We start from the raw sequence: 23,991 nt of genomic DNA on the forward strand, positions 1-23,991 counted from the left end.
ATACAGTTGAGAATAGTTGATGTAAATCAGAGAACTGCTTTTATTGGGATGAATCACTTCATTTGTTGGCCAAGATAAGCTGGGAAAAAAAAAACCAACATAAAAACTGCTATTCTAAACCTATAAAGAAAGAAACTTTTAAGATATTGAATTAAAAAAATTGAAGCTAATAGGATCCAAGTCTCATATAAGTAAGCTCTGGAAAATCTCAACAAAATATCAGGGGATTTTCAAACATACAAGAGACATCCAGAGACAACCACGTGACCATCTTTCATACAATGGCCTAGATTTCAAATATCACAGCCTAACACTTGGAGCACATCGCACAAGTTGCAATCCTTACCACCACCCCAACCAACCATTAAAAGTGAAGCTGCCTGCATTGACCCACCGTTGCCTCGAGTGGGCAATAGGGGCACTTGAATGGCCTTGTACTGCTCTTTGACAGTTTCGCTATCGACTGCTTTGACAGCACATGCCCACAAGGCATCAGCATTGGTGGGTTCTCATCACTCCCTTGCTCCCTCAGCACTGGGCACACAAAAATAGAATGAAACTGGAATTCCCTCCCAAGATCAACAGGCACTGGCAGCTGCTTCATTGCCTGCCACTCCTGCTGCTTCGCGGCCATCACACTTGCTAACTTCAGAAGAGTTGGCAACCCTTGGATCCCTGCTGCTATAGCCACGCTGAGTGGGCTCTCATAGGACTGACCCAAGAGGCTGCAAAACTGCTGGGTGAGCTCCTCAGCCAACCTCTCCCAGTGAGTTGGAGACATAAACTCTGCATAAGGAGACTGGTCAAGCCGACCTGCCCACAAGAGACAGGCCATTAGCTTTTGAATCTCAACCTTGTGCACCGAAGCAAATGGAGCCAGGTAGGTCCTTGCATATTGCAGAGCCTCATTTTGACTTCCCTTCTGTAGTATTTCCACAAACTGCAGTTGGTGAAGCTTCAGCTCCAGGCTTGACCCATTCTGCAATAGCCTTTCACTCTGTTTGGAAGCCCAGTTCAGTGCGGGCTCAAGGTCCCTAGACCTCATAGCTTCGAGTATCCCATACATCTCCAGGAATGGAGATTTTAGAGCAGTAGCATCTGGCTCGTTAGCTTCGCTTATAAAGCAGTCACCAAGATCAAACAGGCCTTGGCGATAGAAGTGGCTTGCAATGATCTGGTTTACTATATGGATGTCAAAGTCAACGTTTCGATATGCCTTGGATATATCCGGATTGAAGCACTTCTCAAGGATCTTTGCATACTTGACAAGCCCAACGTTCAGTTCCCTCTGGGACCCTTCAAGTTGATTCATTGGAGCCATTTCATTCAGCTTAGTTTTGAGCTCCAAGAGAATGGATTTCTGGTCAGAGCAGCCTGAACCATTATCGGTTGACTGCATCTTGGCCATTGCCTGCTCTATCTCTCGCCCAACCTCGTCAATGACTTCTTGGGTTTTAGAGCATGAAAGCTTTTGCTTCTTAGCAACTCGGTCAAATGCATCTTTTATTGTATTTAGCTCCATTTGCTACTTGTAGGTTGGCAGCACAGAGTTCAACCCTGCATCGCAAGCAATGATGTCAGTTATCATGATAGCAACAGGAATATAATTTCACATCTATGAAGATCAAAAAAGTTTAGTATATTCTGCGATTCATTTTGCCAGGTTTAATGCATGTATTAGCATAGAGTTCGAATTATGCCTGTAGAGTGGCTTTTGCTAATCCAGTCCAGGCGGTACAATCATGAGGAAAGGTTACAACAAGGTTCGATAAATAGTTAATCATCCCAGCACAAAGCACTAGGGTAGGTGCCATATCTATGCTGCCATGAAAATCTAACGTGGCTTCCACCAACTTTCTTCCAGCAATGTCAAACATGAGACCATGTGATGTAGGACAAAAATATTTTATTGTATTTTTGGATATTTTTCTTAAATATATTTAAGAGTTGGTTTTGGAGTCCTCTATGAAGTAAGATTGGTGAGTAAGAGTCCTACTCCTAGCTATATATTGGGTGGATAAGTTAGGAAGTTGATAGGATTTAGTATATGATTGTTATTTCGAAAGCTCAGATGTGGTAGAATTTTAGATTGCTTAGGAGTCTTTTATGGGAAAAAGTCCTAGGGGAATAGATAAGTCAAAGAGTCCTTCCTTGGATAGCAAGCAATTTTTTTTACTGTTTCAGAGTCTCTAAATATGGGCCTCTGTAAAGTGACAAATTTATGAAGATTATTAAGTTATTTTTGTGTGTAAGTTTTCTGTGGCCAGATTCGAACTTCTTTTCCTACTTCCTCTCTCTTCTTCTTCTCCATCTATTATTCTCCTAAGCTCTTATCTTTTCCTACTTCGTCTCTCTTCTCCTCCATCTATTATTCTCTCAAGCTCTTATCTTTTCCTACTTCCTCTCTCTTCTTCTTCTCCATCTATTATTATCTTAATCTGTTATCACTTTTCTTTATTCCCTACTACTTATTCCTCTCTCCTCTCCCTCATTCTCCTTCTTTACTTCATGTGCTATTTATCTTTACTTCTTCTATTATATGAATATATCAGATTGCTGTCTATAGAGATCTGCGTACATTATTTGATCAAGTCAGGTTGTGGGATTCTATTGGTTTATTCAATGAAGCTTAAGAAGCCCTAGGTTTTGATTCAGCTAATCCTTTCATGAGTAAGGTACCCTAAAGAAGATTCTTTTTGAACATCCAGTGCCCCTGATTTCAAATTCTTTAGTTTGCTGTCCTGTTTTCAGATTCTGCACGGCAACAGAAGTGTTTGGAGTCCTAATTCAACCCTATTATAGGGCCCTCGCACCGCATCACATTGCAATTTTTGAACAACATAATAAGAGGTGGAACCTATAATCATAGTTTGCCGTACCGATCAATATTGGTGCATACCGTACCGGCACCAAACTAGTATAAAAGGCGTACCGAGTGTCCGTATGCAGAAACGACCCACGTATTGGACATACAGACACAGTAGCAAGATGATACTGGTACAGGATCTGAGACTGAAATGGCAAACTTTGCTACAGTATATTCCTCTGAAGGACAACAAATAATGATTATGCCACCCACAAGTTTAAAATAGGAAACAATGCAAGAAAGTGTTCCACGTGAGGGAGGACTGACCAACCTAAGCTACTCAAGCTAAACGCTCAATGCAAGTCCATCAAAAGCCAACTTAACAGTGAAATTGGACAGGTTTTTGCAGGACATGGAGAACCCAAAATGCGAAAGTCCCTCTTGATCTATTTTTCTTTCCCATCCACCTAACTATGCCCAGATCCAGTTCCATAATTGAAGTCCCCCTCACTATTTTCTTTAGATGTTGGAAAGCCCACCTCTTCAGCTCACCATGAGCAACAATATCACTTGATTAAACTAATCCACTACTAATTTTCCTCTCCATTTGATATGGATTTCAACTGAAAATATCAAAAGTACCCACTACTTAAAACACCCAATTCCTCACCTTCCTATATATCTCATCCACAGACCCGACATCTCTAGGCTTGTTCTCTCATGATCTTCTTCCTCGTTTCATATCTCCCACCTTTTCCTTTTTGTAATTCTTTGGCTTAGTAGCTCCATTTTCTCAATTACAAATGGATTAATTTTCTTCTACTCTGATTACAATTCGTGAAATCCAATTCAGCAGCGAAGGCACTTCCAATCAGAGGAACTTTCAGAGACTTGTTCCATTGAGGTCATGCCACACCTCTTAATCAGTTTTCCCCCGTCTGACCACTCCCATTGCCACTTGGTTTACAGCTTTCAGCTCTCACTAAACCACTCATAGCAAGACCTACAAGAAGGTCCACCCTCCACTGAATTTTAAATCATGTTACGCAAATTGCTCGCTCAATAATGTTATTTGCCACAATAGGGCTTTCTTGATTTTTGAGCTGAGATGCTGTATTGTTATGCCATAAAGATAACACAAGTGCATTATATGACACTAGCATAGAATAGAAAACTTTATATGGCACTAACATCAAACACGTCCAACATGCTTGACAACCAACATTGATGATTGCACTCTCAAGATCAGAAGTGTTTAAGTTTATGATAGATTATAAATGCAGTGCCGCTTTTGGAATTCAAAAAGGAGTATAACAAACAAAAAATTTAGCTGCAACAAAATCTGCATTAGATGATAATCAGCACTCTCATGTTTTGCCTTGTTTAGTCTTAATAAATATAAAACACAGAACCAACATTTCTGTCTTCACCTCCATAACCATTGTTGTGAAATTCCCATATATCAAGTAATGGAACCCAACATCAAAACTAAAAAGAGCCACTTGTTAAAAGAAAAAGGATAAAAATTTGATGACAGCATCATGCAATCTTCCTAACACTAAAAAAAAAAGGAAAACCAAAAACACATGAACAATCCCTATATGGAATAACAAAAAGCACATAAAAATATTGATATACATATGATCAAAGTTTCTCAGTCCAGTACATCAAGAATCACAAACTAATGTGATTCAATAGTTATTTACATATGCTTCAGCATGACAATATGAACTAACATGATGCATAGTTATGTACCATATCTTTTAACCAAGTAGATATCACTTCCATCAAAATAAGATTTAAAGAATCAAATACAAAATGTCTTGAGATAAAGGACCAAGAATTTATCTTTTTTAAAAAAATCTTATTACTTGATCTGATTTAACTGCTGTATGTGTTGCTCCAAGTTTCCTAGTAGTTAGCCAAAGAAAAAACATACACTAGAATATGAAAACCTATATCACCACACTGAAGCAATGATTAATACTCACATTAATTTCATATTCAAATGGTACCTTCTCAAAACTTTGCCATAGTATGAGAATTGCATCTGAATTCGATGCTTGTAGCTCTTGATTCTCTCATTCGACAACATTTGACCCAAACAAACTAATTCAACATCCTTATAATAAAACCCTAGATAACAATTAGACATTTAGCAATTAAAGTTCATTAAGTTTAGAACCATGGTTTTCAACCTCAGTATCGAACCCTGGTACCAGTACAAATCGGTTCAATACGATACCACCGCAGACCAACACATGGTGCATTTATGGAGTTAGCACAGCAGTTGTACCATGTGTCATTACAATGCAACATTGAGTCTCCATGCTGTACAAGTATGGAACCAATCAGTGTGGCACATCCCATGTCAACTGGTATGGGTTGGTACATAAAACCTTGTTTAGAACCACATCAGAACCATATGAATATAAAGAATTGCGCGATTTCAGCATGTTCATGTTATATGCTCTAATCTCCAACAGAAGGTACAAATGCATACAAACTGTTCTATAACAATTTGACAATGTTTCAATTAAATTTCATGTCGTGATAAAATAAAGTATACTCCTATGGCTAATGGCACATGCAAAGAACCGATCAAGAAAATTAAACATAACATAAGAAAAAGACAATTAACAACAGATAATATCAGACAGAACATAGTGGCAGGCACATTATATGAGAATTGATAACATAATAATGAAAGCTATGTGAAATTATGAAATAGAGATTCAGGAGCTCTCCTTTCTCTTCCTGTAAGCAGTTGAACAGAGCTCAAAATAGCACAAATCATGACCAAAAGCAGCAAATAGATTTTTTTTTGTAAAAAAGAAAAACTATGATAAAGATGGAAGAAAAAAATAACTGAATTTACCTGTCTTGAAAAAAATATCATTGAGGTGTCTAAATGAGACAAAATCAATAGTTTTCCTACATACCTCCTCCAAAATAAGAACCTATATAATATTTAATCCAATAATAATATTCCTCTTCAATTTGCATGAACCAAGTAAGATAAAATAAAAGAATGCCTCATACCATAAAATTCTAAAAATCAAGGAAATTAATCAAATTGAAAACTTTAAGCTAGATTTTGTAGTAGACCTAGGAATTCATGGTTCAAGCCAAAGATTAGAATCAACAACCGACACTCTAGCCTAGCCTGGACAGGACTAGCCTTGGAACTAACTTCTTCAGTACAAGATTGGCCTGAAAATTAAATTTCTAGGCCGGGAACAATCTGAACCAGTTGATTTTAGGGCACAGGTCAATCAATCAACATTGCATAGCTATAATGGCGAAGTAAATAGGAAGGCCAGTGGCAAAAACACGGTGGAGAGGGAGGGAGAGAGGGAGAGGGGTCAAAAGGGGCAGGGGCCTAACTGTGGGATCGGCATGCAGCAGTGGTGTGTGCTGATGATGAGGACATAGTAAGAAAGAGGAGCAAAGAGGAGTAGGGTGGTGGAAGGGGCGAGGAAGGAGCGGGCAAGAAAAGGGATAAATATTTCCATGACTTGGCTTGGCCTGTCCTTTTTGTTGAGTCAAGCAGGTTGGGCAGGATATGCATGGGTCTATCTTATACAATATCAAAAAAAAAAAAAAAATCTAGTGTAGATTTCATCACATAAACTCTAGATCTTGAGAATAAATGCAGAGAAAATACAAGAAAATGAACATACACAAATCCAATTATTGGATCCACATAAAGACAGGTATTAAAAATTTATGTCCTAGAACACAAAAAATGAAGGGCTAGAAGAACAAAGATATTGCACATAAGTGTAGAGTTGATCCAACCACCATATTACTTGGTTGATATGTATACTACAATATAATGAACAATGTCTGTGGATGTAAATTTTGTAACAAAACCATTCTTTTATGTTCTCTTCTACTATAAAAGGATGTGTTTAGCATGTTAACCCTACAAATTCATATATAATCATCTTTTCAAAAAACACACACTTATGTCCATAAACACATACATCATAACTAGTCTAATAAAAAAAATGTAATAACCTTCCAAACATCTCAAAGTGGGCATTTAAAGCCAGATAATTACACATCATACTTAACGAGAGACCATTAATATAACCATGAATCATAAATTATCTCTTGTAAAGAAGTGAGTGGGGATTTATACTGCTTTAAGAAAAGGGAATTAGTAGATAATCTTTTATCTTCATAACAGCATACTGTAACTCATTCCTAAACATTTCTAATACAACATCTCAAGTGCTAATGTAGAAACCCGATATCAAGATCCACTAATAGCTCACAAATAGCGTTCTCGTGATCAAAAAACTATTATTTAGTAAATGCCAAAGATCTACAACAGCACGGTCGGGGGCATCGCAAAGAAAGGCTACACATTTATACTAGAATAAGACTGGCTGACATTTTATAGCAATCCAAAACAAAATTAGTTAGTATGTACAGTAAAATATGATGCAATGGAAGATCCAACGAAAGACTCAACATGATCGAGAGTGCCCGCAACCAGGGTTCAATAAAAATTTTCAAGAAATCAAGAAACCAAAAAATCCCGCCAAAATAATATTCCCATCAGAATCAAGATTACTGTTCCAAGAACGGGGAAGCGAGAGAGGGGGGGGAGGGCATACCTCAGGGTCGGCAACGCGAGGGCGAGGTGGTCGACGACGGTGGGGAAGCGGAACGGCGGATGGGCGAGGAAATAAAGGATGGCAGTCGAGGCGGAGCACGGCGATCGAGCCTCGGATGGAGGTCGGAGAGCCGGGGAGGCCGTGGATTAACGTTGGCGAGGGCGAGGATGGAAGCTAGGGCACGGTGTCTCGGGCAAGGGGAGGTTGAAAGGAGTAAGCGTAAAAAATCGGGATCTGACCCGTTACATGGATTTTTTTTTTTCCCTGTCTATTGTTATGGAATTATAAAATCCAGTGGAAATATACGTACGTGTATATGTACGTCCAAAAACACGTGTAGAAGTTTAAGTGTGAACAATTTTTTTTTAGTTATATTTAGTTATGAGATTCATCAAGATTGTATTATTGGTATATAACTTTATCTGGAATTTATCTTCAAAAATAATATGGCCACCCATGTTTTTTAATAGTTTGTGTTTTTCATTCTATATTTAAAATTTTTAATAGCAATCTCTTGCATAATAACTATTTCAATCAAGAAGAACAGAAAAATCTTGTAAAATCGAGATTAGATAGGGAGGAGAAAAAGTTCACAAATATTTTACAAAAAGACCGTACCTTCTTTATCCGTAGAGATAAAATAATATTTTTAATAATTATTTTTAATAATTTTGATTTTTTTCATAAATTATAATATTTTTTTAAAATATAAAAATTAACTATTTCACCAATTTTCTCTTTTTATATTTAATTTTAAAAAATTAAAAATAAAAATCTGCAATGATATCAAAATATCAAGTACCCCTGTAGCTTTTTTTTTCTAATTTTTTTTTGTATAGGATCAATAGCAAACCATTTCTTAAGAAGAAAAAGGAGTGTAAGTTTGGACTCTCACGAGACACTCAACTAAAGTAATCTTAACACAAATTTTATAATTAACAACTAATACCTAGTTAACCATCCATTCAACAATCCAGAAATGATTTTTCTTCTAGCATATTTCGGGTGAGAGGGGTCAGAGCCTGCTAATTTTATAAAAAAAATTTGCGAGTTAGAAAATTAGGCATTCAAGATTTGACAAGAGATTTTAAATAATTTTTCTTAATCCTGAAGTTGGCAGATGGTCTAGATAAAACTCACAAAAGAGTAAGTCTTTATTAATCTAAATTTAAATAAAAAATTAAAATATTTTTTTTTCTTGCCGTTGTGTTAGCGAGTTTTGGGTTCCATGGTTGGCACCTCACTCTTGAGGGATAATATATATTTTTTTTCTTTCTCGGAAGCTTGCAAAATAAAAGAAATATGCTTTAACTCAAAAAAGTCAGCAGGTGAGGTGATTGGTGCAAGGCAACCCCATGTGACTTCTTTGCTTGCTAGTTAACGTAGCATTGCTCAAAGCAAAATGCGTATCTCGAGTTTTGACCTAATCTCGGCATGCATGACGCCGGGACTAGCTGAAACTTTTTTTTTTCTTTTCATATAACGCCCTGAAAAACATCCATATCGCAACTCAGTAAAATGCATCATGAGTTTGATTTTTCTTTTTGTTTTTGGTAATGCCAACAGCTCGCACTAATCTTGCGTGAGTATTACTTACTGAGTCAAGAGACAAAATACTCCACAACGGTGAAGGGATAGATACATAACAGGTTCAAAGAATCTGTCCAGAATAATGAGCAGCAAAGGCGGCGACCCAGTCAGCAGCTCTCTTCGTCTTCTGGAACATATGGCCAACCTGAAAGACATCATACTCCTGCACATAAGTTTGAACTTTGAACTAATCTCGGCATGCGGCTGCTTGACACCGATGATTGTATAATGCTCATAGCTCTTTAGCCTCTAGGATGCAGGAAGCACCACTAGCTCTAGCATCGGCGCCGACCCTCTTCCTCTAGCTCAACTTCTAGCAATTCAAAGTACTCACATCCTACTCTTTTATAATAGGGGGTGTTGCTACTAGAATCTAAGGTGAAGATTGAGGTCGGTAGAAATCCAAGATGAAGGTGAAGTCTGCTATGCATTGATGAGGAATGCCTTATGCTAATGTATGAAGAGATCGATATGAGGCTGATTGATTTCTCAAGATGCTGAACCTACTTGAAGTCAAAGTTCTTTTGCTGAAGATTTTTCGGCTAAAGACCCTTCGACATTCAAGTCCATTGAATTCTAGAAAAACAATAGAAGAGAAAGAAAGTTTTTAGAAAGTGGAGTCCGGAGAATGACTTATCTGTGGATCCTCCGACTTTTTCTATGTAAAAGATGGGGTTAGTGTCCGTTACCGAGATTGATAAATCGTAACGATAACAACTTCCCACATCACGCATGTGGTACCAACTATTTTAATTGTGCAATTATGGTCAAGTTGGAGTAACCATTATGGAGATCGTGGCCACGTTCTTGATGAACATGAACTGGTCTTTAATGGGATACGTAGTGTTTCCCCGTTACTTGATTGGGCCGGAACAGCGTTTCAGGTTGGAATGGCGCTGGCCAGCACCGAGGTAAAGTACCCCAGACTAAACCAAAGTCAGAAAACTTGGGTCTACCTAAGGTTAGGCTAGCAAATATTTACTATATCATGAGGTATTGAACAATTTCCAAAGCACTGATCCTTGTTAATTTATCTTTTCTTTGTTGAAGATACATATGATCCATATATTTCATAGTACATGAACATAGGGCATGGAGTTAAGAGTGCCAATTTATGACCTCATCTATTAACCTGTTTAATCCGATCCACTAAATCTATTTAATTTGTTTAAATTTATTTAATCCGTTAAGAGTCTGTCTAACCCGTTTAACCTATTTAATAAATAAGTTATGTTAGCTAGATCGGATTATATATTTAATAAATAGGTTGTATTTAGTTTTAATTTTTGACGTGTTTAATAAATAGGTTGCGTTTAGATTAATAAATTTTTAATCCAACGAGCATCTAACCCGACCGATTGCCACCCTTAAGTGGAGAGCTTGAATTGCAGACTAAAAGGCTCTTGGATATTAGTGATAAAATAACTAAAAGCCTATATCACATGTCAAGCGAAAGTTTTGAAAGCAAATATGACCTCTAAACAAAAAAAATAAAAATAAAAATTAAAACAACAAATACGACCAGACGTTCCCACAAAGATGCCTTGATCAAACATAAGTAAAATTCCCATGACCACCGTCTCTAGTTGGGCTCAGCATTTAAATCAGTATTTTATATCTTCTCTCAATCTCATCTCCTGATCTTTTTGATTCTTAACTTCTAGCATTGTTGTACATGTATCCATTCCCATTACGTAAAAATCTGTGTGCAGTGCTTCCATAAGTCTCCACCCTTTGCTTGCCTCTATTGTGACTTTTGTGCTGGATATACAATGTATCAAGCTACCACTGCAATAAAAAACCTTTCCTCTTTTTTACCCCTCACAAATAAAACAACCTGGTGCAGTGTCACAATCTAGAATGACACGTAAAACAACTAGCCAGAAATTATTATTTGCATTCCTTGATCCAATATAAATATCCAAAATCTATCCAATGAATAACTAATTTAGGACTAAACACATATCCACATGGGGCATCAAATGCAGGGCTTTCATTCAAGGCGCCCTAATTGCCCGAGTTATGTTACTTTCTTTTTCTTCCCTCTAAAATATCTTCTTTACCATCTCGTAGTTTTTGTGTTTTAGGAGTGCAAAAGAACACATGAGACCTTGTGATCTCTTTCACTCCTCTAGAACACGGAATTTCAGAATTCCGTGTTCCGTTCGCTAGGTTAGTTAGGTTCCTTGATCCTCGTTCTCTCTCCCCTCTTTCTATTAATCGCAAGCCTTCCTCCCTCCCCTCTTCGAGACCAAACCCGTATTTCGCCTGATGGTGGGGTTTGATGCCGCACGGAAGCTTTCATACTTTTAATTCTTTTATATTTGCTTTTATTTCTGCATATAATTCGGCTGCCATTGGATCTCGGTTAAATGCATGCATAAATAGGGTTATGATCACCTATCGGTGCAAAACTGAAGGGGTTGGATCGAGGATAGATGTTAATATGGGTTAACATCTAATAAAAAAAAATATTTTTAGAATTTTTTTCTAATAACTATATAATTAACAAAAAAAAATATTTCAGATACGTTGTATTTTCTAAATGAGAAAAAGTATGCCACAGGGTTATATGCTACTACCTTGTATATTGCTGGTACATTTAAGGGGTGTTTGGTATTGGGTAATCACTCCAAGATCAAGAATGACATAGGTGAAGTTAATGAGATTACTGCATTTTGTTGCATATGACGATCCTATATGACAGTGATCCCAAATCGCCCCCATTCCTCAAATTATTGTCCAACCAAGTGATGGATGCCCTTGAGGTCGGTTGGTAATCCGGTCATCTAGGATAGTAATCTTGGGCTAAAAGTTGAGAACCAAAATGCCTGTAAGTCTAGTGAAAAAAATTGGTGTATCAATATATCATTATTAAACTATATCAATATTATACATATAATATTATATTATATTGACATTATATATTATATTTATGATATTATTATTCAATGATAATTTTCAATTATAGTAAAAATATTATTGTACTTTATATTTATATAATGAAAGTATCTAATATCTTACTTCTATTTGTCTTATTTTTCTAATCAAAATAACTATTAGTACTAAAAATATAATCTAAGTATAAATAAAAATATTAACTCTACAATAATAATTAGTATATCTTATGGGATTAGTAATTTATAGGACCGATAAATATATTTTTATAGAATATATTAATAAGTAATATATAAATAAATATACTAATATCTTATTATAAGATATCTTATAAGATTAATAGATATATTTTTATGGAATATACCAGGAATAATTTTGGTATTATATGATGAGTGATTTTGGATTCTCATGAAATACAAAATAAGTTACTTGTGGATATCTGAAAATCTTTAATCACTAGAACATAGCATACCAAACACGTTGATCTTAAATTATTAAAAATTAGATTACCTCAGATAAGGATTACTACTGATCTAAGATCACTTCGGTGATTCTATTTGGGTCACCAAATGCTACCTTAAGTAGACAAACCCTCGTTATCATACAGAGGACAGAGGAATGGAGTTTTATGTGGCTATACAGAATTACAGACGCTAATACGACTACATGACAATGTTACGGACTCTATTGCGGGCCACCAACAATCCACCTTGTTATGGAGTTGGTAACAATCCACGTCTGCGTTTATTATCGCCTTGTGGGAAGGCATACTCATGCGACTACGAAAACTAAGCTCGTAGGAGCTCTTGGATCTGACCGAACCTAGGTAAAGCCTGTGCAATTCTTGTTTGTATCCAGGCTTTAGAGTAGGCTGTTGATTAAAAAAGCAGCACCAATGATGAAATCCTGTGGAAAGTGGAAAAAATGTCCCAAAGCAACTATGATGCCCTTCGTTTCCGGCACCAAGCATTGGTTTGAATAAATTATTTAGGCTGTTGACAAGCTAACCCACAAGCTTTTAATGCGTTAATAGTTTTAAATTTGTAAAGCCCCAACGCCAGACGAAGATGTGGATAGGTTGGTAGATGGGGAGTGTTTTTTATGGCTGCTAGGAAAGGCTAATCCAAAAATCATGGAGACATCAAGACAGATTGCATAATGTAGATCGGTTGGTAGCTCCTGGGGAGTTCCTTGTGAAGATCTCTGAGTAACTGCAAGAATTCGATCATCCGTAAACCAAACATAAGACTGTTGACCTTTGATCTGTATTCTCAGAAAGAGAAACAATGGCCTGCATTATTTGCAAAAAAATATGTTGTAGTATTGAGTGCACCAAGCAGCTCTCCCTCTCCAATCCATAGAGTACTTCCAGAATGGCAGACCACATAAGAAGTCACCCAGTCCGTAGCTCTATTGGCTTGAACACATCTTAGCATGAAAGACCGTCTGAAATGGAAAAGCTCAATTGTACAAATAGTTGTCCTTCCAATTTACGACTCTTAGAAGGTTTGATGCATGCTTTCTGAGTCGTGCAATCCCTTTTTAACTGATAGGGCATTCGAAATTTTTGTTCAATACTTCGAGAAAAAAAATGAGATATTTTCGAATAATTGGACTAGTACAACCAGCAAAGTCATACTTATATTCATAAATATCTAAAAGTAGCTTTGGCCCGAATCTGGTAGGAAAAAAAGAAAAGAAACCTAGCCTAACTATGAAATCCAAACAAACTTTTAAGCAGGAATTACGTTTGTTTGTTTTCCAAGGATACTTTAGGTGAAACATCAACTTTATGTTGCTGGAGAAGGGTTGAAATCTTATTGCTAAAACTAACAAACATCTTCCCCGTGGAAGTTAACACCATTGTTCATGTTCATAGCACCTGCACTCCACTAGTTGGAGACAAATGAGGCAGATTCACCATTCCCTTCTAGTTTTTACTCTTAACACTCTCATGATGAAAACGGGAACTCAGTCTGAGCTCTCAGTTATAATGGATCAACATAAACTCCACCATCCTGCCCTTTTGTTCATTGCTAAGCAAAAAGAAACAATCAAACAAAACTCCTCCATCTGGAGCATCAAATCAAAAACCCTCCTAACAATTTCGATCAACCAAACTGCGAGCAAATCAGGTTTGATACTTTTGGTTATAAACTAGTTTGCCGAAATTACCCTACTGCAGCTGCGTCCCTAATTCGCAAGACTAATTAATCAAAGGCAATCAAAGTCCATTATCACAGCACAAGCATCAAATGGTTGATCTGAATCTATGAGTTAGGAGCAGTTTATAAGCATTGTTCAAAAATTCATCCTAAGTAAGGGTAATAAAATCTCATTTCAAGTACTATAGCTCCTTCAGTCATTACCGAAGGGTCCGCCCAAATTAATAACCATCCAAAATTTATATTAAAAAGAAATAAAACGTATTTTTATATGTAAAACTTAACCGTGTCGCCGAGCCGATCAATTGGATCCGGATTCGAGATCGGGCTCCTCCTTCTCCTTCTTCTCAGAGAGCGGCGCCGCGTCGACCGCGGCCGCGGCGTCGTCGCCGGCCACGAGATCGTCCCTGACCCTGAACACGGCGTGGAGAAGGACGAGGGGGACGCCGATGGCGAGGGCGAGGAGGAGGTGCTTGATGGCGTCGGTGAGGGCGAGCTCGACGACGATGACGATGAGGAAGAGGGCGAGGACGAGCCGGCGGTCGAGGATCCGGCGGAGGAGGGCGGAGTTGGGGAAGGCGCGGAGGAGGACGCCGTAGAAGAGGGCGACCTTGGAGGCGGCCATGAGGAAGAGCATGGAGGCGCGGTGGGTGGGGGCGAGGGTGGCGAGGAGGAGGATCCAGAGGACGAGGGCGTAGTGGAGGCGGAAGTAGGCGACGTTGCGGACGGCGCGGACGGCGGCGGCCTCGGCGTCGGCCGGGCAGGCGAAGGCCTGGGGGCGGGCGAAGCGGGAGAGGGCCTTGCGTGTGGAGCGAGCCCGCTCCGCCACCGCCTCGGTGGCGCGGCCCAGGCCGGACCGCCTCAGCATGGCGCCGTAGTTCGCCATGCCTTCCCTCTCTCCCTCTCTACCTCCAGAAACGGAGGAAGGGAAAAAAAAAAGAGACGGGAGTCCCTTTTTTAAGCGACTTCCTGGGGAGAAGAAATGGGAACGGAATGGACTTTGGAAGGAACGGAGCATGGGCCCTCTCCGTCTTGGGGTCTTCGCGGGGACTCGCGGGACTCTAGGTTGGTTAATCGAGTGGACCCTACAAAAACAACCAATGGCAATGCGTTTCGTGGGGTTGGGAGGAGGGGGGTTTGTTTCGGGTGCGGCTTTAGTTTTCTTTTGGTGTTAGATGTTAATATAAATTGCGGCATTATAGCTGGCCGGTTCATCTGGGGATTAAGGCTTTTTTTTTCCCAATTAAAACGCGTCGGGTGGGCTGGAACTTGGAAGTAGGCACCAGGGAAAGACAAGTTTGGTGCTTTGTTTGTGCTCCGCGTGGAGAGGAACGAGCACGGAGGGTATCTTTTTTGGCCTTGCCTGCGATTTGATTGGAGGTTCCATGACTCTTCTCATGAATTGATTGGTCATAAGTTTGACGTTTTCAAAGTCATTTGGATTTTTAGGTCTCCTCTATATATATATATATATATATATATATATATATATATATATATATATATATATATATATATATATATATATATATATATATATGATCTTTCTATGCAATTTTATATTTTGTTTAATTTTTTGATTTTTATGGGTGTACCTATTTTTGTTTAATTTAATAAGAAATGAAAGAGAAACGGTGTTGCCAATTGGATTGCTCCACCGCATTCGTAGATTCTTGGAGAAGTACAGTTCTCACCAGGCCACGCACGGCTATAGGGAGACAAACGGTGTTGCCGATTGAGTTGCTTCCTATACGGCTCGCCATGCTAGAAATTTTGTTTAATCAGATTTAAGCTTAATGCCGAAGTTCTTATGTAGTATCTTGTTTCTGATTTTGTTGACCGCATTCACATCCATCGAGTGTGAGCCACGGTTATACCCCCAAAAAAAAAAAAGAAAAAAAAAAGTAGAGAGAGAGAGAGAGAGATGAGAAATTTATATCATTTTGTCTCATGGATTAGGGGTGCTTTTTTTTAATTTATATACCCGAGCGAACAAGAGAAAATCCCTCTGTTGAGGTGGACCTTGTGTCAGTTTCTTGTAGGACCACCATGTCAAAGGGGGTCGTGGTGTGGTTCATGCGTTGTCCTGTTTGATTGCAAATTGATCAGACAACAGAGCTATAGGATGACCTTGATTCATCAACTGATCGAACAATTATTTGATTGATGTGTATGCACAGATTTTGCAGTATAGCTATCAATATTGTTATTTACTTACAAAGTTGATGGTTCCATGGCTTCAAGTTCCAAGTCATTTGAGTTTCTTCATGAGGTGCTCTATTTTTCTCTTAGCCCTCCAAAAATGGAACATTTTGAAATGAAGTGTAAGTGTAAGTTGGATATGACATGGGGTATAATTTGCGCAAGGTTATCTACCACAAAAGCATAAATATGCATGGTGAACGTTATGATACAAGAGGCATGATGGAGATGGTTTGTTATGGAATCAAACTATGATTCGCGAGGGTAGTCAACAAGTCAAAGTGCCATGGTTGAGCACAACTCATATTCTGGCTTAGCTTTGTTACTCCATCTAGTTTTGCAAACAAAGATATCACATCCAGTAGTTGCATTCCAAGAGATAAATAATAAGAACATATTCGTTAGAGGAAAGTTTAACTTTAGATCCCATTCCATTTTTTTGGTTGAAAGATGTCTTATTCTCATTCTGATCCTAAAGAAGAATGAAAATATCCTCTAATCTCCCAAAACTCAGTCTCGCTCCAGTCACAAACCAAATATAGCTATTTCGATTCTCATGATTCCAATTCTGATTGCAAACCAAATGCATACATAATATTAAACTCTAATGAGTTGCTCTGTTCGGATTGAAACAGTATTCTACTCAAATAAGCTGACCTTTTTTTGGCTTGGAATAGTGTCATTCCATCCACACCATTCTGTAGGGCGATTATAGCAACCAAGAACACCATAATGTTGGCTCGCTGCTCGATCTTGTATCCGTTGGGGCTCAGCTCACACTGGATGCCCACCTGGAAGAAAACGTTGTCATCCAAAACCACGCATTCTTCCCGTCAGCGGACAGCACGCACACTCCAATAAGCAAACTCATGCAAGAAGCCTTCCCACCTAACCAAACTCAACCAAGTGGAGCAAGCCCTAACAACAGCCTTCCATTACCAAGAGGCGCCTGCCACCTGAACCATCCAACCACTGCCTCATACTTCCCCAAGTACCTTCAATGCTGTCCAAGTTGCCAAAAGACCTCAACAACTTAAAGAAGTATAAAGAGTATGAAGCATTGCATAAGAGGAGTTACGACTGAACCAGAACGACAGAACTGCTTTCTGTAGAGATAGGAAATCTTTCTCGTAAAAATCTGTACTCCAAAAAGATAAATTGCTCAAGTGCACTAGGGAAAAGAAGAAAAAAGAAAACTAAATTTATCAAGCTTCGCATGGATGCAGCTTCTAGGAGCTGAGGCAGCATGACACTGAAAAAAGTGAGAGAACCAGCAATGCAAATTTCACCAATGTGAGCAACGGAGTATAAGTCAAACAGCCACAAGCAAATAGCATGGTGATGCAGCACTAGTGTACTTATTCACAATTCATACAAATTCCTGCAACTCCATTCCCTCACTGCTAAAGTGAGACTCTTTTTGCACTCTGAGCTATATTACAACTGTCTTGCCAGGCTATACAAGAAAGAAACCAGCCCAAGCCAGTTCAACCGGAAATGTCAGCTTTCAGCTTACTAAAAAGAAGACTGAAACATGATTATAGGAAACTAAACGATGGGGGAGAGAGGCCCGAACTACGGTTTTTCAGTTATGTATACGGGAAAGATGCGATATATTCTACTACTGGTAGTTCGGCTGCTTGTTGCTGCCGCTGGACGGAAAGTTGGAGAGACTCTCTTCACCTTGGGCGACTCCACTCTCTGCTTGGGAACTGCTTTGGGTGGTTCTCTGTTTCCAAGGATGATAAAGTAGTTCCGCCTCAGGGAATGATGCATTGCAAGGCACATCTAGCAACAGGTCATGATCAGTGCTGTCATCGCTGAATTGCAGAGGAACCAGCATGGAGCTCCTATCTGGAGGAGATGCGAAAAAGCTTCTTGGACTGAAGCAAGCCCCTTCATTGTCCATGAAATCATTTGCATCATCAGTCAACTTTGAGCCTGTGTCGCTGGAATTCGGCTGAGTTGGATTTCTTGACAGAAGATTCGTGATCCCAGATTTGCACATTCTTTTTGGGCTTCTCATGGTCTCTTTCAGCTCTGAAATTGACAGCAGCATAACACAAAATCAGCTGGCAACTTATGAATGATTATTTTACTTAACCAACTGATACATGTGCCCATCTAAAACCTCATTCTCTTGACCATATTTTAACCCACAAATTACATCACTTGGTCATACTTAATCTTTATTAGTGAATGAGTCTCTTAGTTAACATGGAAATGGATGTCACAAGGCAATATAGGTACAGGTAAAACAAGTGAAATTTCCAAAATCCAGATATGATTACAGAAGTGACATATTTATATTCAAGAATCTACATGTAACTATGCATGTCTTTGATATGTGAGGGTATTATGTAGGCGAATGCCCAAGTTTTCTAGAACATAAACCCAATTGTTTATATTACATCAAAAGAAAGTAAAATGAGAAAAAAGACTCATATATCATAACTATTTAGTTGGTTAAATTGCCTTCATATGTGAGCAGCAGAAAATGATCAATATCACCATTATGCCCCGCATAAGGCATCATCGTCTTATCTCTGCACACCATTAAGAGATGTTTCTTGACAACTAGGAGCTCCAGACAAGACTCTACAACTAACTGATACAGTGATCTTGACAATGGAGATTTCTTAAGTTTTAAAATATATGCAATACCACTTAAAATATACAAATATGCATGACATAAAAACAAGAGCAACATGTCAACGAATTATATTTGTGTCTTTACAGCAAGCTCCAGTGCTAGGCCTCTTTTCCATACACTTTAATCTGATTCTGTCGAGCATCAATTCTTATACACAAATCAAATTTCTCCATGCTGATAACTTTATATCAAGTTGTCAAACATTGAGAACTCCCCAAAAGAGTATACGCATATTACATGGCTGATGTCCAAAAATGTTCCCAATTCCAAGGAACACAGTAATTATTATGAGTAAATTTGACAATTTACTCCAATTGCATATCAGAACTTAAATGTGCCATTTCACTGTATTTAAATATTGATCAGTCAAATTATCATGCAGGAACACAAATTTCATATCAACATTAATAAAAATTTAGAATCTTTCAAAGAGAATATCATGTGCATTGTAAGATTATCACAAAATCTATTGATTTCTTCCTTGCTTATAAGAAAACAGCCATGCTTCATTTCAGGCACTGTCATGAAAAGAATGCCCAAATATAGGATGAATGCTAATTATAAGTACCTTGACCTTCTAAACCTTCTAACCATAAAGGTATATATATCTAACACTCCCACAACCATGGTCACTATGACATCCACCTTTTGAAGTCCATTACATATGTCATGATTAAGACATGTTAGCCTTGCTTTCCTCCATTCCATATTTCAGTTTCTTATAATTGGCAATGATTAGAACAACATCCCATTTTTTGACAGCACCATATTTCCAGTGCGGCTCGTGCATTTTCAATTTTGGTCCTTGGCAGTTTCTAGATACCATCCATTGAACATGATTGTCACATGCTTCCCCATGCATTTTACCTAAAAAGTTAATGTAAATTAATAGTCTACAAATGGTAAGACTTAACCTGAATTCAAATAATAAACCAGATTCAAATATATGCGCATCTTTCCAAGGTTATTTGACACCCATGATGATTTTTTTTTGCTTTTAACATTTCAAAAATCATTCTTAATGTAGACTCAATATTCTTAATGTATATAAACAACTAAGGTGTTCAAAAATTGGAGGCAAAAAGCATCACAGCTTTAACCTCCTAACTAAAGAAGTCTACTTGTATTTCCAGAAAACACTCTTTCAACCTTGTAGAGTTATTGATTTCTGAGTTACATCGAAATCAACACCAGATGATTATGCGGATGAGCATGAGCATGATGCTTCTTGCATCTTGCAATACAACACAACCAAGTTATGGCAACATACGAAAATGCCTCAAGAAAAAAAATTAGTGTTTAGTCTTTTTCCAGAACATCACAAACATCTGTCAGCAACAATTAGTGTGTTTACTTAAAAAAAAGGTGTAAATAGGTGATACAATAAACATATGACATTGAATGTAAGGAAACACCAAGCAAGTAAAAAAAGGGGAAAAGAGGTAAAGATGATTAACAGGAAAGATTGATTGTTAAGTATCGCAGATCTATATAACCCTCAACAATTTTGCTTAGCCGAAATATGTAAGAAGACAAACCAGGATAGTTCTGATTCTGGCCATCTCGAGTCTTCTTGAGGGATGCTGAATTGGAAAATCCAGGAGATTTTAGCCTGCTGACCATTTCCTTTCCTTCTGTGATCTGTTTATGGTTTACATCCTAACAAAGTTGAAAATAAAAGATTAATCACAGCTTACATCCAAGTCTATAAGTAATAATTCAAACAGATGAAAGTTTTTTTTTATAGGAAAAAAGATCTACTCCAAATGCATATCCCATAAGCTTTTAGAGTCTACATGCACAAGGTGGTAATGATCATTTCATACCTTTAAGTGTTTATAGTACTCCACCCATTTAAATTTTGTCAAATTCAGTAATGCAAGCTTCCTTAAAGTCCTACATTCCTCAACATTCGCTCCCGAAAAGGAGAGATCAAAAATTCCCTCTTGAAGCAGTTGCTGAAAGTGAGATAAAGACTCCACAAATTGTGGACTGCTAAACATGCTTTTAAGGCTGTGAAGGCAACAAGCAAATATCATAAAAAGGCAAGAGTAATGTCAGCCTGCTAAAGCAATAAAGTCATTAACATGTAGAACAAACCTCTCAGGAGGTTTGGCGGTATCTATAGAAGGAAGATATTTCATCAGACGCTGTTGTTCCTCATGCGTCAAATACTTCATAAGTTCTTCGAAGTTAATGACATCCTATTCCAACATAAACAGTGCCAGGTGAGTGCATTGTGCATATATCAACAAAGATCCTTGGTCAACAGATTCTCACAAAACGCATCTGTGTTTAAGGTTTTAATTATGTGTGAAGGCCACAAGGGAACACTAACAAACAGAATAGAGATTTAATCTTACTTGCAGATCTGTGGAACATAGTGGTGATTCTCTGTCTCGCAGGATTTGTAACTTATCATGGGAAAATTTATCCCTGACAAGACAAACACAGATTAAGATATCGAAATCAGAAAACGGTCTGAAATTGAATCGAGCAACCAAACTATAGAAGAGTAATTTTTTTATGTCATATTGTTCCTAAATTAGGAAGAGCACTCACTTCAGTAGGCATGTATGTTTTATATTCTATTGCAAAGTTAATTAAGAGGGTACCTTCTGACATTCTCTCTTGTCACTTGTGCTGTAGACTTCTTAACTTTGGTATTACCAGAATCTGAAAGTCTAATTCCTTTGCTTTCACTATGTACAGGAAAGGAGGCTATCCCTGTATAAGCCTCATTGATAATGTATGATTTATTATCTACTGGAAGTGAGCTTGCCTCTGATTCCTCCTCTATAGACTTTGAAGTCCTAATAAGTACGCTTCCATAGCCCATCTCAAATGAATCCATTGGAGTTCCACTTTCATAGAGTAGATCCTCTTCAGAAGATCCTTGGTAAGATGGCTGTTGTTCATGCCATATAGTATAAAGGTCTTTTGTGAGCTTTTCAACAGGAGAGGGCTTTGGACGAGTAACACCTGTCCTCTTCTTGGATGGAACCTGAGAATCCCAGACATTTGATTGTGCTGAACCTGAAAAAAAAACCAAACATCAGATGTCTAGCTGTAGAACTTGAGAACAAATAAAAGTAGAGTAAAGCATCACAAACAAGAAGCTTGAAAACAATCTACTTTTGAAAGCAACTTTAAATTGATGGTAACCAAGTTATTCATATCTATGGGATATTATATAATAGTTTTATGCAAATATCAAAATTTTACGTATCTTTCATCCCTATGAGACATATTACAGCTCAATGACTATCAGGTCTGACGGAATCAACTGTCAGTTTATAGTTGTAATGTGCATTTTACTATATTCTGTGTTTACTTATTTTTGTGCTAATGAGATTCCACATGCTAAAGGCAATTAATGCACTTGATCCTTTTCTTATAAGCCAAAACTAATAATCCAATAAACACAGTTCCTTCAGGATATATTCACGGGAGAAAACTATAAAGATAACACCCCTTGAGTGTCTATATCCTGTATTCCATTATATAAAAAAATTAAATGATAAAGTCCAATATTATTCTAATCATTAATCTTCCAAGTCATTTGATTGCTTATTAAATCAAAGGCCTCTTTTTTTTTCAAATAAAAAGCATTTAGGAATAAAAATTCAGGTTATCAAATACTTGAAGTCAAATGACTTCTCATACTTACAAGGTTTAGTAATTATGAGTTTTATCACTTAAAGTTCCATTTTCGACACTAGCTCAACTTTGAAGGTTCTGGTCTCTTAATAAAAAACCCATAGGAAAGGTACAATATTTTTTCACGAAAAAAAAAGTTCACAAGGCATCAGCCATCCCTTTCACAGAGTTTAATGTAATATGAGGTATAGAGAAAGGCATAATATAGAAGGTAATATGCACCTTTATAAACTGACAGCAGGATTAATTGTAATAAAAGACTAAGCAATGATGGGTCTAATTTCTGTGCTTACTTTTGTGATTGTATATCAAAAAATGGTTAAATTTGCCAAATGGGTATCCGTTTTCTTTTCAAAATCCAAGGGAAGTATACTATCAAATCAGTTATAATTATACCAACCAAATGGCACCCACCTTGTCCTAACATTTCTCCAATTTACACTTGCAACTTGCCTAATCAACTCCTTTCTTATTGCTCCAAGTCCAGTTTTCTTTTGGTCCAACCTTCTCCATTTATGATGCTTCAACTCAGGCCTGAGTGTTTACCTGTTTCTTGCAATCAGATCTGGACTTTGTGCATGCAATACAAATTATCTGGGTGCTTCTTGATCATTCCATCCATTTTTGCAGAGCTCATATTTTTCTTGTATTCCCTCTTCTGTTCCCAGGACTAACCAATGCAAGAATATCTGGTTTCAGAATTCTTTCTTCATACACATGCATGCATGTATACCACAGACATATATGAGCATACATATATTACACAAACATGTGCGAATGCATGCCTATATAGAGAGAGAAGGATCGGGGTGGGAGGGGGTAAGGAGTGAGACAAGATATTGCTACATTAATTCTATTTCCAAAAATTACCCAACCTGAAATTTCTATTTTCCAGTACTTGCCTAGTTGGTAGCAAGTAGGCAAGTACTGAAATTCTATTTATGTCCTGAAATTTCTATTTTCCAGTACTTGCCTACTTGGTACCCATGATCCCAGACCTTTGAAGAAGCTACCTTTCCACATATATGTGCCTAACCTGAGAAGAAGTGGTTATATTTCGATACATGAGCCTCTAACATGATTGCCCAGAGCAACATTATTAACCTTAAAGGAGACAAGCACCAGCAGCTTAGCAAGGCAATGACTATAATGCTCGATCAAGTTCTCATCAAAAAATATGAGCATCATTTTTTTAAACAAGGCACTATATCACAATCAATTTCTTTTCTTTTCCACTTTGAAAGTTTCATCACTACATTCATTTGAAGCAAGGTCCGCAATCTTGGTAACATACTGATAATTCAAAGCAAGATCTGCAATCTCAGTACCAAAAACCATATCATGCACCCCATACCGAGATAGCTCCCAATCCCCTTTTTTCTCACTTCT

At 37.8% G+C, this 23,991-nt stretch overlaps 3 protein-coding genes across 3 annotated transcripts in view; all 3 read right to left on the reverse strand.

Moving 5' to 3' along the window:
* Nucleotides 1-23,991, reverse strand: part of LOC103710795 — a 37,638-nt gene that overhangs the window by 7,584 nt on the left and 6,063 nt on the right. Inside the window, exons 3-12 of the mRNA XM_039116004.1 lie at nt 21,558-21,978; nt 21,306-21,378; nt 21,043-21,146; nt 20,769-20,955; nt 20,481-20,601; nt 17,912-18,329; nt 17,229-17,292; nt 16,947-17,080; nt 14,500-14,992; nt 395-1,525 (exon numbers count right to left, since the gene is read on the reverse strand). Coding sequence (XP_038971932.1) covers nt 395-1,525; nt 14,500-14,992; nt 16,947-17,080; nt 17,229-17,292; nt 17,912-18,329; nt 20,481-20,601; nt 20,769-20,955; nt 21,043-21,146; nt 21,306-21,378; nt 21,558-21,978 — 3,146 coding nt within the window. The remainder of the gene's footprint in view (nt 1-394; nt 1,526-14,499; nt 14,993-16,946; nt 17,081-17,228; nt 17,293-17,911; nt 18,330-20,480; nt 20,602-20,768; nt 20,956-21,042; nt 21,147-21,305; nt 21,379-21,557; nt 21,979-23,991) is intronic.
* LOC103710793 (protein RMD5 homolog) lies at nt 124-7,688 on the reverse strand. Its single transcript, XM_008796688.4, has 2 exons — nt 7,435-7,688; nt 124-1,557 (listed from the first exon to the last, which is right to left on the reverse strand). The coding sequence occupies exon 2, from the start codon at nt 1,520-1,522 to the stop codon at nt 365-367; it is 1,158 nt and encodes a 385-aa protein (XP_008794910.1). The 5' UTR covers nt 1,523-1,557; nt 7,435-7,688; the 3' UTR covers nt 124-364.
* On the reverse strand, nt 14,182-15,047 carry LOC103710794 (PRA1 family protein F3-like). The gene has a single exon (XM_008796689.3). It carries the CDS (start codon nt 14,971-14,973, stop codon nt 14,389-14,391), a length of 585 nt encoding a protein of 194 aa, XP_008794911.1. The 5' UTR covers nt 14,974-15,047; the 3' UTR covers nt 14,182-14,388.

The sequence above is a fragment of the Phoenix dactylifera genome, chromosome 2 (genome assembly GCF_009389715.1).
Source record: "Phoenix dactylifera cultivar Barhee BC4 chromosome 2, palm_55x_up_171113_PBpolish2nd_filt_p, whole genome shotgun sequence".
In the NCBI taxonomy this organism is placed as follows: Eukaryota; Viridiplantae; Streptophyta; class Magnoliopsida; order Arecales; family Arecaceae; genus Phoenix; species Phoenix dactylifera.

Coding starts and splice junctions, on each gene's coding strand:
- LOC103710793 (XM_008796688.4), bottom strand. CDS start 1,522: ATGGAGCTAAATACAATAAAAGATGCATTTGACCGAGTTGCTAAGAAG.
- LOC103710794 (XM_008796689.3), bottom strand. CDS start 14,973: ATGGCGAACTACGGCGCCATGCTGAGGCGGTCCGGCCTGGGCCGCGCC.